Source organism: Diceros bicornis, chromosome 31 (assembly GCF_020826845.1).
Source record: "Diceros bicornis minor isolate mBicDic1 chromosome 31, mDicBic1.mat.cur, whole genome shotgun sequence".
Taxonomy (NCBI): Eukaryota; Metazoa; Chordata; class Mammalia; order Perissodactyla; family Rhinocerotidae; genus Diceros; species Diceros bicornis.
Window position 1 is genome coordinate 13212456 of NC_080770.1, and position 15190 is coordinate 13227645.

General features: G+C 41.2%; 1 protein-coding gene across 1 annotated transcript; it reads left to right on the forward strand.

The window, feature by feature from the left end:
* The first annotated feature begins 4185 nt into the window (after positions 1-4185).
* On the forward strand, positions 4186-14916 carry LOC131395534 (membrane-spanning 4-domains subfamily A member 6A-like). The gene is made up of 7 exons (XM_058527401.1): positions 4186-4376; positions 5678-5840; positions 7250-7384; positions 9304-9360; positions 11766-11960; positions 13903-14004; positions 14491-14916. Exons 2-7 carry the CDS (start codon positions 5694-5696, stop codon positions 14584-14586), a joined length of 732 nt encoding a protein of 243 aa, XP_058383384.1. The 5' UTR covers positions 4186-4376; positions 5678-5693; the 3' UTR covers positions 14587-14916.
* The last annotated feature ends 274 nt before the right edge of the window (positions 14917-15190 follow it).

Sequence of the window (15190 nt, forward strand, 5' to 3'; positions counted from 1 at the left end):
TGCCGGGTAGGTGATGAAAACTGAGATGTATATGAGACTCAGGAAATGGGACCTGGCTAATGAAACAAAAGCCCAGATGGTTGTTTTTGGTCCAAAGAGTTTAGGCCTTCTCACTTTCCAGGTAGAGATCCTTGGAACAAGGACCTGCTTTATTAGATGAACACCAAAATTACTCCCCAATCCCAAATCTTTGTCATGATATAGACATCTGCTTTGGGGGTTCTGCGACAGGTGTAGAAGGGATGACTTTCTACCTCTTAGCAGAATAAGATCTTATAAGAAGAAATTAACTTGAGTGACATCAGCAAGATGGTGGAATAGGAAGCCCCAGGGCCCCATGCCCGGAGGAAAATACCAAATTAACAACAACATAAAGACCAAATTGCCTTTGTGAGACCTCCAGAAACCAGTTAAGAGGTCACAGCACCCCAGGTGAGCACAAAGCCAAGAAGAGATGCAACAAAGTGGGTAGGAAAATGTGTGGCATTTTACCCAGCCTAGCCACACTCGCACCCTGGCACAGTGTGGTGCATTCAGGAGAAAACTCCCAACTATTATCTTCTTTCCTCTGGAGGGAAAGAAGAATGAACCATGTTTCCAGAATCATGACTTTTGAAGAGCCTGCCAGGGGTACTGGTTTCTGTCTCAACTCACTCGGAAAGCTGATGGGAACCAGCATAGTTTGGATGTGAGGTTGAGGGTCGCTGAGAACAAAGGCAAGCACCATGGCTTGTTACAGCACCACAGAGACTGCAGGATCTCAGACAGACACCAGAGAAAGAAAGAGAGTATGGACTCCCGAGAAGACGCAGGCAAACCTCTGTAACTGGGAGGTTTACATGCACGAGCTCAGAGAAGAGCCACCCCCAGAAGAAGTTTGAGAGGTCTCCAGAATCTCTAGCCATACTGACTGGTGAAGGTCTTCCTCTTTATGAAACTAGTCTGTAGAGGAAGTGGCATTTTTTTTTTCAAATGCCCAAATATCAATAAAAGACCACAAAGCATACAGAGAAACAAGAAAATGTGGCCCAACCAAACCAAAATAAGTCTCCAGAAACTGACCCTAAAGAAAAGGAGATCTATGAATTACCTGATTTCAAAAAGATTCACACACTCATATTCATTGCAGCATTATTCATAGCAGCCAAGAGGTGGAAACAACCCAAATGCCCATTGACAGATGTATGAATAAACAAAATGTGGTATATACATACAAAGGAATACTATTCAGCCTTAGAAAAGAAGGAAATCCTGTCACATGCTACAACATGGATGAACCTTGAGGACTGTATGCTAAGTGAAATATGCCAGTCAAAAAAACACAAATTTTATATGATTCCATTGATATGAAGTGTCTAAAGTAGTCAAATTCTTAGAAACAGAGAGTAGAATGATGGTTCCAGGGGCTGAGCATGGAGGAAATAGAAACTTATCCTTCAATGGGTATAGAGTTTCAATTTTGCAAGAAGCTGAAAAAGTTCTAGAGCTCTTTGCACAACAATGTGAATATACTTAACACTACTGAACTATACACTTAAAAATGATTAAGAAGGTAAATTTTATTTTATGTTTTTTACCATAATTAAAAATACAGAAATTAACTTGACTAGAAAAAAATAATGCTTTGTTTCTTGCACATCAGCCTTTACACAGAAGTCACAGAAGACCCTTTCACTTCTTGATCAGTGGTTCTCAATGTAGGAGTGAGGAGATTCTGTTCCTCCTCCATTTGGGAATATTTGGCAATATTTGGTGACATTTCTGGTCATCACTTCTGGGGTGGGGCTTGTTACTGGCATCTAGTGACTAGAGATCAAGTATCCTTCTAAACATCCTACAGTTCACAAGACATCACCCCCCGCCCCAAAACAAAGAATTATCCAGTCCAAAATGTTATTAGTGCTTCTTTTGAGAAGCCCTGTCCTGAATTATTAATCAGTGGGTGTCATTGTTATTTTATTCCTTCCCCTTCATGTTGGTTTAGCAGAATTCAGGCTTTGGAAGCAACAGACGGTCGAGGCAGTGTGGGAGATCAAAATCGGTCACCTTGACGGACATTTGACCTCCCCCACTAACTGCCTAAAGAATTTAACATAGAAGGCCTGTTCCAGGAAGGAGCCATTACCATATGATAGCTGTAATATAATGTAAAATAGACACAGTAAGAAAGGCACCAACAAGCCCATCTTATCAAAAATTCTGTCTCTCCAGCCACATTCTCTATAGGTGGCCCTGTAAAGAGTTGCCTGACAAACATTTGCATTTCCATCTCCATGTGAATTGTCTTATTCCTCTCTGAAATCCAAAACCACTACCCATCAACACCATCCTCACCTTTACCTGAAAATCCTTAAGCAAGCAGCTTAGTCAGAATGATGAGTTTGCTCAGTTTCTACTGTTTTCTGAGTTTCTCCCATGTACACGTTGTTAAATTTTGTTTGATTTTCTCCTGCTATTCAGTCTCATGTCAATTTAATTTGCAGCCCAGCCAGAAATGACCCAGAGTGGGTAGAGGACAGTCTTCCTCCCCTTCAGCAGGATGGGTCTAAGTTGAGAGAATAGAGAGAGGAGTCTCTTGTTCAGACATTACTGAAGCCCAAAAGAAAAAAAAAAAGAAGAAAGAGGAGGAGGAGGAAGGAGGGTTGTGGAGGGGAGATTGGTATTGGGATTTTGGATGGGGCAGGTGTAGAGGGAAGACAGTAAATAGACCATTTTGGGGCCTCTAATCTGTAGGGTTCTCTGCTAAGCACCTCACGTGTGTTGTCTCATGCAATCCTTGTAACTTCTCTGAGGTCATTTAAAATTATAATAGCACAGCAAGAAAAATAGACTGGAGAGGGAATCTTGGCTTGGGTTGATAGATTTAATTGGTTATTAGCAAATTCTACTGAAGGGAATGTGTTTGTGGTTGTCTCTTAAGGGCCTGGCTCCTCCTTGGTCAAAGCCCAGGAGGAAAGCTCTACCCCACTATTTCACTGGGTGCTGGGATGGTGCTCAGGGCTCAGGACATGATGGGGAAACACCAGCAGGTGCCTTGGGAAAGGAGAGGGGGCGCCAAAGGCCGAGAGAGGGGGTGGAGGTTCTTCTGCTTGTCTTCCACAGCTTTCTGGGCGAGTTTGTTCCCTCTTCAGACTCATTGCTAGAGTTTAAGGCAAGGTGATTGCATTTAGTGATCTGTGTCATTCTGTTCTTGAGAACTTAAGCCAACATTAATGGTGTTTCTTAACTCATTTCTTTACCAGAAGAGTTAATGTATGGAGTTAAGTGCAGAACCCATGGCCTGCTGAGGTGACGGTGATGGTTCAGGCTGTGTTCCTGAGCTCTTTCTGGCATTCCCCAAGGAAAGGAGGAAGCTTGTGGAGTGGGGCGGTTCAGCAGCTGTGACTGGCTCTGGCTCTGTTACTCTTGCCCCATACATCAAAATCAGCTTCCAAAGAATACCCGCCTAAGGGCTTGAAGGGGCACAGGAACCCTCTGTTTCACAAAACTACCCCAAGGATGAGTTTGTTGAATTTGGCAAAGTCCTACTGAATCCTCCCCATCTGTACCCCTACCCAGTTTCACCACTTCCCTAGAGGTGCCCAACCTTTCCAGAGGGCAGTGATCTATTACTAGAGAAAGAGAGAGACCAGAGAAGAAGGTGACTCTGTAGGGGGCAGTAATTAGGCAGTGAGCTGAAAGGCTATGTTCAGCCTGCCCAGAGCCTGAGGAATTGGAAAAAAGAAAAAATATGTCTGAATAACAAAAAAAGATATTTCTATGTTCTATTATTACTATTATTAGCTATCTATTATTTAATGATCCTGGAAAGCATTATAGTCATTATTCCTACAGTTAGCTATATATTATTGAATACTATTTTTTATCGATATTCCTACTACAATCAATATTACTATTACTAGTTACATATTATTGAATGCTCCTTGGAAGCAGTAAGCCTTTTATAAACACTGTCTCTAATCTTTATAACAAATCTCCAGTGTTGACACAGTTCTTCTATTTAACAGATTAGAAACCTGAGGTTCAGAGAAGAACACACACCTGTCTAATATTAAGGGGCTAGTAATTATTGGGGTGGCAATTGACACATAGAGCTCCATGACTCCCGTATTTTCCCAATCATTAGCTGGTTCTATTTTTCTGAAGATGCTAGGAGTTTAGAAAAAAAGGAAGTGTGGGCACATTTCACAAATCCACAGTCTGTAAGTATCACATCCTCTGTAGCTGTAAACACTGGACTAAGGAAGGAGTAGAGACTTTCAGAAGATGAAGACAAGTAACAAATTCTGATAGGACTGTAGGAGAACACAGAGTTAAAACCTCCTGGAAGTTTTGGAGAGCTTAGCTGGAACCAACGGGCTGGTCCTTGGGCACAGGTAGGCAATGCTGGGAGACTTTTCTCACTCACCACTCCCCTGATGTGACTTCCTTAGAGGGGATGTGTGGTTTGAAGCTCCTTGAGAGAGGTTAAGAGACGCTAGAGTATTTTGGAAATAGAATGGGAAAGGGACAGAGTATCTGCTTGTAACTGTTTCTGCTGTTTTCTAAATGCATGGTCTTGGTGTGTCCCTTCCCTAAGGTCATATGATTAATGCAAGCACAGCTCCTGCCTCTTTAGATGTTCTCAGGCCATGAGCAAACTGGACAGTCCAGGCACTGAGAATGGTGCAGTGAAGAGAGATCCAAGCTGAGCTCGGCCACTAATATCACAGGCCAATTGGTTCTTAACACTGACAAGTGGAGGGTCCAGGTCTTGAACCTAGGTTTTATGACTCCAAGTCTGTTCTCAAACCACTGCATACAGCTGCTTCTCTGGATTGAATAAACTCTGACACAGGCTGCTATTGCCAGGTGGGAAGGAGGAAGAGGCAGCGTGATCTAGCGAATAGTGCAAAGGCTCCAGACTCAGATAGCTAGGATCCAACCCTGGCTGTACAGCTTCCCAGTTGTGTGAACAGGCTTGAGTCATAATTATAACTGCAAATATTTCTTCAGCATTAACTCTATGCCATGCATATATGCAAAGTGTGTATTATTTCCATTCATAATAAACTTTTTGACTCTGAGTTTCCCTAAATATTACGTGGTTTTACTAACTAACTAACTAACACACAGTGTTGTTGTAAGAATTGAAGGCACTGGAGGAAAATGTCTAATAAATTATGATAAAAATATATAAGATTAAGTCTACTAAATATTATTATTGGAATGAAAAACTGAGCAGAGTTAGAGAGTCTGAGCAGTACAGAATCTGATTAGGAAAACGTTGATGAATAGAACCCTTCTTACATCTCATGACTGGTAGGGAATTCTGAGGGTAAAATTCATGGAATATATGGCAATTCAGATGTTGTAGGTAAGACTAAGGGAAAGAGAGATTTCTACATATTGCAAGTTTTGTGTGACCATGTGCCTCTGAACATTGAGATCTCTCAAGATTCATACTGCTGCCTCTCTGTGATGTGTTTATTATCTATAATGAATGGGCAGTGCCAAACATTATGGAAAAATATTCATGAAACCAAAGTTTGGTGGTTTTCACAGCTTCATACCACCAGCTTCCTTCCTTAAAGGACAAGTCAAGTTTGGATTAATGGGCAAGTACTGGCTTACAGTTTTGCGAGCCAAACCTGGGAGCTCTGTATTTTTTAAGAGCTGAATTTATTTTCTCTTCCAGCATTGGCGGCACCATCATGATATCACAACCCATGACCAACGAGACCTTTGTAGTTCTCACACCAAATGGCATCACTTTCCTCCAAACAGAGAGCCCCAAACCCGCCTACCAGAGTCAGGGCAGCCTAAAGAAACAGCTAAAGGTAGAGGTCAAAGTTCTTGGGGTAAGCCCAATTCAGAACATGTTGGAGTGGGATGGAGGGGTGGGGAAGGGAAGAAACTATGTATATCTTGGGACTAGAGACGCACTGTGAGTGTGGAGACTCTTAAGTTTTGCAAGAGGGTCTCCAGGTTGATCTGAAGATCAATGGAAGCCACTTGGAGAGCCATTTGAACCCTCCCTAGAACTTTTTCCTATAAGACGGTTTTAAAAATGTTTTCCCCCTCTTCTGAATATAAGCAATTGAGTTTTTTGCTGTTGTTTCTGTATTGTAGCAATAAAGTATTTCTCTACATTTTCTTTTTTTTTAACCACTTTATTGAGGTGTAATTGGCATATAAAAAGCTGTCCATCTATATATTTTTTATAAAAGTAATTGTGGTAAATAATTGCATATTTTATGTACATTTTTTTCTATGTGTTCACCAATGGCATGCTTAATAATCTGACTGATTTTTTTGAAGGGAATTTTTCCCTCGCTGCAAATTACAGGAAAAAATAAACTTCCTTCTTCTCTTTTCTCCTTCTCTTTTGAAAACAGAAATGATATTTACTTTTTGTTTGTTTCTCTCATTTCATGGATGATTTATTAAAGAAACTCTGTGGAGTGAAGGGAGGAGGAAAGGAAAGTGTATACGTATGGCTGGGAGGAAAATATAGAGTTTTGCTTCCTAGACTTGTCTCTGCAGGTGTATGATCTGAGGTGAGGCAATCCATTTGACCAGGTTTCAGAACCGGAGAGGACTGATTGCCTTGCCTGAAATATACAATCATGTGGTAACTGCGAGGCTCATGTGACCTAAGATTTAGAAAACTGCTTGGTAAATGTTAACAGAGCTATAAATGTCTGAGGTGGTTGTCAGGGAGGAAAACTTTATCTCTTAAGCTAGAGCTTCAGGATCCTCAGCTGTAGAGACACGAACTGAAGAGGTCAAAGAGCTGGACAGAGGGCCAGGCTCTATATTGCTGTGTCCATTGGGGTCTGGGGGATGTAAGGAGGAGCTTCCCCCATCGCCAATGCTCAGGAGAGTGCAAGGGCTTTCAGATGTTCCCTGTTCTCATAAGAGGTAGAAGAAGAGTTAGTAGCAATGGAATCAGCGAGCCAGGGAAAACAGATTCTAGCACTTGTCATGAGCTGGGAGCAAGGATCACAGGCAGACAAGGGCAGAGAGGCATAAATGCCTGAAGGCTCGCTGAGCACCTGCCAGATGGCCAGAGACAGTAGTTTTCTGTGGCACAACAGCATCTTCTCCAAAATATCTTTTCATAGTTCTCACTCCAGAGCTTTTATAGTGTCTGTATCTTCACTGGGATCCTGCAGAAGGTAATAACTCAGGAGCACCAGGGAAGAGATGAAGAGGTCTTGTCTTCACAAATGCTGATTTTAATCCTCCGTCTCCCTTCTTCCAACAGACTATCCAGATCCTGTGTGGGATGATGGTGTTGAGTTTGGGAATCATTTTGGCATCTGCTTCCTTCTCTCCACAATTTACCCCAGTGTTTTCCACTCTGTTGAAGGCTGCTTACCCATTCATAGGAGCCTTGTGTGTGAGTAAAGATCCTTAGGAGGACAACATGGGATGGAAGTGGGAAGAAGATGCCAATAGTTTAGGCTCTTCACCTGTCACCTTGCCAGGAGCAAGGGGTCAATGGTAGAGCTTGTTCTCCTGTGTGTGTAGCCCAGGTAAGAATTGAGTAGGGTGGGAAGGCAGAAGTCACCTGATTTTAAATCTATTTCTTAGCTGACTCAAATAATCATTTCTTTTGAAGATCATCTTACTTTTCACCTCATCATCTTGAGCTATGATGAGGCTAGTTGCTTCTCTCCAGGTTTAGGCAAAAATCCATGAAGTGGAATAAAGTTGGGTTGGAGCCTTCTATACAGTAAAATGAGCACCAGTGAAAGACACCACACGCTTACAGATAAACTCACACATCTCTGGGGAAATCACGGAGGAAGGAGCATTTTCATCTCCAAACACTTTTAAAATGATTTTTGCTGCATTTAGTGGCACTCAGGGCATGCTGAGCAGATGTCTATGCTTTAGTGTTGGCCTGGAAATTCCTCTGAAACAGCTTCAATTCTCTGGTATCAAGGGGAATTTAGTGGTTCTTTTCTCAGAGAATATCTTTCTCCTAGATTAATAAGGATGAGTCTTCCTCACAATTAAGCTTCTCTTTCGTAGTTTTTTCGTAAGCTTCACACGACTCAGTAGCTATCACTTGTCTCTCCTACACTTGTTTCTTTGTCTGATGCATCCTGAAGTCCACCTTTTTCTTCATCTGGTCCTTTTTTCTTCTCTTATTAAATAAAGTCAACACTTTATTTGGATTTCACAAGTTTTTCTGAAAGGTCTTTTTTCTGTTCCAAGATCCCATCAAAAGATAGTACATTACATTTAGTCATTATGTCTCCTTAGGCTCCTCTAGACTTTCTCAGACTTTCCTTGTCTGACGACTCTGATAGTTTTGAGTAGCAGTGATCAGGATTTTGGTAGAATATCCCTAAATTTTTGTACATCTGTTGTTTCTCTCATGTTTAGAATAGGGTGATGGATTTTTAGGTGGAAGACAACAGAAGTGAAGCGTCATTATCATCAGTTCATCTCAAGGGTATACACTATCTACATGATTTGTTGCTGATGAAGTTAACCTTGATCACGTGGCTGAGATAGTGTTTGCCAGGTTTCTCCACTATGAAGTTACTTTCCTCTCTCCTCTTTCCATACTCGACTCTTTGGAAGCAAGTCACTAAGCACCAAGTCATTAAGCCCACATTTGGAAAGACATCTTGTCCAATTTTTAAGACCCAGGATTTATTTAGGCAGACCTAAATTACTTAATGCTGGGACCACTGGAACTACAACTTTTCTCTTCTCCCTGTTCTGTTCCCATTTTTCCATTGTCAAAGTATTTTTTGTTACTTAGCTGTCCAAAATCTATTAGCTTATGAATACTCTAGAGAGTGAAAATAATATCTTTGATTTTCTGAACACAGCCTTAAAGGTTTTCTGCCACCCAGCCTCATCCTTTCTCCATTCTCAATTACCATTCTACTCTATCCTGAGGGAGCCACCAACTTAAAATCAATGTCTGTGGCCTCCTGTATCTGTCAGCTTCCCCTATTCTTCTCTTTTTCCATACTGTTGCTTTTGTGTTCTTCTCTAGATAACATCTAACTCCAAAACTTTCTTCCCTCAATTAGAAAAACCTTCTTTCCTGGCTTCTAAGTTTCTTGTTTTATTTTTTGTCATAGATTCCCACTCATATCTGCCTTTCCTCATGCTTTTCTGAATACTCTATGGGCAAAATTGTCATATCTAGGTATTTAATTGGGTCTTGCATCATTGGTCATTTAGTCCTAGGACTTTTCCCATAGGAATTTTCCATAAACACCTTGATAATAATGTGGTAGCTACATCTATGCATAGAAACTGACCTGGCTATTTTCTCTCTTTTCTGAGTAGTTTGTCAGCTCTGGATGTCTATCAATTATCACAGAGAGAAAGTGCACTAAGACTTTGGTGAGTATGAGAACCATAACCCACAACTTGATGGATGGAAGTAAAACAGGGAGAACTCTTCAAGGTCAATGTCTCCACTTGGCAGAATTGGAAACTAAGTTTCAGAGCATGGAAGAGCTTTGGAAGAGTTAGGAGTTGTGTCTTGATCATCCATATTCCTGCCCAGTGCACATTCCTCCAACCACTGTACCCTAAATCGTAGTCTGCTTTTGGGGTATTGTATTATATCCTAGACCAGTGCCCAGGAATCCAGTCTAGAAAAAAATCTCTCCCCTTATGATGCCCTTTTGGTGGTAAGTGGACTTTAAATTTAGGTTTTCCATGATGAAGAAGCTGACAGTGTTATAAAGAGGTCTATTTGTTGTGGAGTCACTGTTTAAACCTCTCTGACAAACCCCTTGAGAAAACCCAGTCAAAATGTCATTCGTGTGAAGAATTATCTCTCATTCTTTTATCTATCTGATCTGAAAGCTAATACTTTTGCTGGACTTAGTATGAACTCTGGAGTCCTGAAAGTTGTCATTAGTCATTTGTATTGGCTAAGAAAATGACTTCACCTGCTTTAATTCTTTCCAGAGAAAACTAGAATTGGAAGTGGCAGGGAGAAGAAAGCTAGATTATAGGGAGAAGACTTTCTAGTCTGTAAAGGTTCACCAAGTCTTCACTCAATCTTATATCCCTCAAGTAGTTTGATATTTGGGGTCACGTGTGAGAATGTCATATAATACAGTGGCATAGAAACTCAATTTGTAGCTCTGGCTACAAATATCTCCTGAAGGCAGCAAGAAGTCAGAAAGAATGCGCAGGATAATGCCAATATCTCTCTCTCTTTCATTAGAATCAGAGATGATTATTTGGAACTCTCTCTTATACCCAAAACAACTAGATCAGTGCTGTCCAATAGAACTTTCTGTTAGGATGGAAATGCAATAGCCATGCTGTCCAATACAGTAGTCACATGTGGCTATTGATAACTTGAAAGGTAGCTAGTTCAATTGAGCAACTGAATTTTAAATTTTATTCGTTTACTTTATGTATAAGTAGTCCATGTGGCTAGTGACAACCATATTGAATAGCACAGTACAAGAATAATGTTTCTAGGTTTTCAGGGAGAAGCATATAGGGCTCTTACCCTAGGAAATAACAATATCACAACGAATACGGCAGCAAGCACAAGGATACAGGACGAGGTCTCAGGGTCGGCTCAGGCTCACCAGAGTCATCCATCTTGTATTGAATTCTACTGTGATCACACATTATACCAGCCCTTTTTGAAATTGAAGAAGAGAGCTCTCCAGAACAAACCTAAATTATTTGAAGAAATATATACTCCAAACATTATGACTGTTGCTGGCTATCTGGAGGCCTAGAAACATGTACTTTAGTCATTATTTGGGGGAATTGGTGTTTGAAGGAGAAAAGTTCCCTGATTATCCTCTACTGTGCCCCAGAGATCCAACTACTGAGTCCATAAAAGAAGAATCCTAGCTAGGATTAAGTAATATTCTAATTTATGGCTATCGGGTGTGCCCTGGACCACATCTATTTATAATTACAGCTTTCAGAACGGTCCTAGCTCAATTCCCCCTCTGTGAGTTGGGTAGAAGGGAAGCCATTTCTGAAATCAGTATATTTATTCCCCTCACTTCTTAAATGTAGAAATGAGATCCAGAGTGGGAAATGAAATTGAGGAACTGAATACTCAAGAAAACTGGAAAGTCGGAGGCAAAGCTACCACTGTGACTTCCATTTCCTCCAAAACTACCACTGTGGCCAGATCTCTTTCTTCTACCTCACACTGCTGCTCACGCATTACACTATCCTTGGGCCTGAGTCTAGAACTCTGCCTATGGCCATCCATACTTGGATGGCCCTGAATGTGGCCAATCATAAAACTGTCCAGACTCTAGGGCCCTCCTGAGACTGAGAACTATCTCCTCATACTTATCTTTGGGTGTGCGTGATTTTAAGAGAGGTGATGTGCCAGGAGGAGTGACCTGCTTCACCTACCTCCTCTGTGTGACTGATGCTTCCACGAGGAGTTTCTGAGTAAGCAGGGGGAGAGAGAAGTCACATCTGCTTTGGTCACACTCTCTTGGGGATTTTGTAGGCATAGCTTCTTGGAGCCCTGCTGTCAGTCCAGAATAAAGAATTTAGGCAAGCAACATTCTCTGCCACCCTACTGAAGTCCTGCTTAGAAAGGAACATTTCATTTATTCATTCACTTAGCCAAGATTTACCTTCTAGGTTGAGAGATGTTGCTAGGCACTGGGTTTAAGTCTATCAATCCTAGACCTCCTGAGGGACACAGATAAGAAAATAAATTTTTGCAATGCACTGGCAAAGAGGTTAAGAGACATTTGTTGCTCATTAAGAGTGGTCTTCACTCAACATTTCTTTTTCAGGTTCAGAGCAGCCTGGCTGCAAACATTCTGAGTTCTGTATTTGCTCTGGTGGGTTTCATTCTCCTCTCTGTCAAACTGGCTGCTTTGGATCCTGCCTTATGGAAGTGTGCCTTGGACAAACAGCATACACCAACTGAATACTATTATGACCCCTATGAAAACAACGACTGCCCCAAGGCCAAAGCTATTCTGGTTGTAAGTATTTTTAGATGGGATGTTCCAATCTTATAAGGTTTCTGAAAGCCATGATTTCTTGTTATCCCTTCTTTTTAAAACTAAAAACTATCCCTTCTAATTCTTTCTAGTTTGAGCATCTCAGAGAAGGCCAGGGCTATGTAAAGGAGAGGGGACTACATGACTGAGATAAAGGGGCTAGGCTATGGGATTACATACTAATAGGGTGGAATGGAAGAGTAAATATCAAATACGGTTGATGCTGAAAAACTAAAACTCCTGGATAGAGCTTCTTACTAACCAAACTGATTCTATTGTTAGAGGCATAAAATATGACTTTGTCAAACTGAAAATCTTGGTACATGGAATATCTTTGCCTTCAGCAAGGCAAAGATAGCAGAAACACTCAAGTGATCAAGAAACATGTATGTATGTGCGGTGGGGTATTAATTTGGTCTGAGCAGACATCAGGTCCAGCACTCAGAAATGGAGATTAGGAAATATGAGATTTGAAGGTGAGGGTTTCTCCTTCCAGTTACCACAGTGACGAGCAGAATTGATCACGTGCAAAGGCAACATCATTGTTGTTTTTGTTATAACTTACGGGGGTGGATTTATTAAATTAGAAATATAGGAATACGGAGAATGTTAACTGATAATGACTGTCATTATTCGAGGAAGGAAAGCTATGAAATTTGGCTAACAGAAACAATATATCTTAAGTTGGCACATTAAGGGGCATGTGTATGGCCAGCAATACATTGAGGAAAAAACAGATAACACAAGAATAAAGAGGCTGCAGAATATCTGTTGTCCTGCAGTTATAAAACTGAGTTAAGTCAAGAACACAGTTGGAGGATGGCCAGACAAAAACAGAGATGGTCCAGCTCAGGCATGCACATCACTGCTTACGGAGGCTGGCCCCAGGTGCTTCTCCCCAGGCTCAGGACATTATAATGAGAAAAAGTACATGCAAATGTGGTTGATAGTTATTGGTATAAACCAACACATGGCAGAGCCAACTCCACCTTGGGAAAATTCTTCAGGGAAGTTTGGGAGGGATTTGTGTGGTAGATAAGGTACGAATTCATGATGGGATAATTTTCCATTGTAAATGAAAGGATTGTGTTGATCTTCCTTGCTGGGACAATTTCTAGGTGATGTAGACAAGTTGTATTTCCTTTTTGACTGTATATAAATAAACTAGAGGTTTGTGCACTCACGTTTTCTCTCCTGTTCTATCATGGCCAGCTCTGCATGAATGATGCCTCAGGACAGAAATGGTGGAACCTATCCTCTTGGTGTAGTATGTTTTTTGAATTGGTTTGGGTTGTTAGCAGCTATGGTAGTTTACCATCTTGATTGTTCGAACTCTGACTGCCATCAAGAGAGACTAAGAAAGCCCATTCAAAGAGGTTCAGATGTATAGAAAGGGGTGTTCATATTGAATTTTATAAAGAGCTTGCACAGTTAAAACCTCACTGATTCTCACAAATCTCTGAGAAGGAAATATCATGATGCACATTTGATAAACGAGGAAACAGAAGCTAGAGAATTAGATACTTGCTCAGGCTCACACAGCACTAAGCAGTAAAGGTAAAGCTAGAATACAAGCTGTTGTTTCTCAGTCCTGAGCATTATTACACCACTCTGCTTCCTCACTGAGTGGACAATGTGATCAGATTTAGCTATGTCTCAGAGAGGTAAGAACACATGTGTATAAAGTGGGTTAATGATTTAGTTACTGCTCATCCCTCCTCTTCCTCTCAGGGGAAGAAATGAGCAAAGGAATTAAATTGAGCCAATTGATGGGCTTGGAAGGGGCAGCGTTCTCTTCCTGATGGTATCCTTACTTCATTCTCTGATGGTTGAGGCGATCTTTGTCTCTACAGTCACCTCCCAACAAGGCATGAAGGCTTCGGTTCACACAAGCACTGTCAATCTTGTATTTCCTGCATTTCAGGGAACCGTGTCTGTGATGCTGATTTGTACACTGCTGGAGTTCTGCCTAGCTGTGCTCGCTGCTCTGGTTTGGTGGGAACAGTCTTGCTCTGACTTCCCTGGGGTGAGTGTATGGCCAGCCTCCCTGAGTTTTGCCTGGTGTGTCTCCATTTCTGGGCTGTGTTGAGCTATGTCATCAAGAGTGGCAGAAGGGACAGTCAACCGTTGGTCATGAGATATACATAGGAGGTGGTTTGATGGTGATGGGAGACAGTTAGATGAGGAAAGCAGACGGCAGTTGAGTAGCTGACCAGCTGAGGATTCACTGAATGGGAAGATACTTGAATCTAAGAAATCAACTTGTTCAATATTCCCATTTTGTAAATTCAGAAACTTAGGAAGCTTTGATTTATCCAAAATGTTATTAGAGATAGCAGAATGAATATAAGGCTAATAAATAAAGTAATTATTTAAAGAATTTAGCAACATGTAATACTTATCTTGGGATAGCTAAGAGTTCTAAGTATAAACTTTGGAGGAAATGGCATCAAGATGTATATAGTTGAACCTGAATCAAGTCTGAAGAACTGACACATTTTGTTTCTTCTAGAGTGTGCTCTTCCTGGGGCAGAGTCATGAGAATGCATACGGCATGGCCCCAACAGCACGTTCTGACTCTATATATGAAGAATTAGTGACTTCTTAGGGGAAAAATCCATCAGAAATGTGGTTTTATGATAATATATGAAAACCAACCAAAGAAACTCAACTCAAGAAAGCAAAGTTTGGGGGCCAGCCCAGTGGCATAGTGGTTAAGTTTGCGTGCTCAGCTTCGGCAGCCTGGGGTTTGCAGGTTCGGATCCTGGTCGCAGACCTGCACACCGCTTGTCAAGCCATGCTATGGCAGTGTCCCACATAAAGTAGAGGAAGATGGGCACGGATGTTAGCCCAGGGCCAATCTTCCTCAGCAAAAAGAGGAGGATTGCCAACAGATGTTAGCTCAGGGCTAATCTTCCTCATCAAAAAAAAAGAAGAAGAAAGAAAGAAAAAGAAAGCAAAGCAAACATAGGCTTTTATGTAATGAACATTAAAAAAAAAAACTTTTCGTTTTCTTGTCATTCAATATATGTGTTCAATGGGCATCTCTTGATTTGCCTGATATTATCTTCAGCCAATGTACAGAACTGTAAATTACCATTGACTAGACTGGCCAAATAGACCTTTCCGAGAAAACCAAGCAGAACGGTGATTCAGTGGATCATGGTGATTTAAGTAAAGGAGACAACTTTTTCTTGCACCCCTTAATTGCC

Excerpts from the sequence above, each read along its gene's own strand:
- LOC131395534 (XM_058527401.1), top strand. The coding sequence starts at position 5,694 with ATGATATCACAACCCATGACCAACGAGACCTTTGTAGTTCTCACACCA. Across the intron at positions 5,841-7,249 it reads TAGAGGTCAAAGTTCTTGGG|ACTATCCAGATCCTGTGTGG; the intron begins GTAAGCCCAATT and ends TTCTTCCAACAG. Across the intron at positions 7,385-9,303 it reads CATTCATAGGAGCCTTGTGT|TTTGTCAGCTCTGGATGTCT; the intron begins GTGAGTAAAGAT and ends TTTTCTGAGTAG.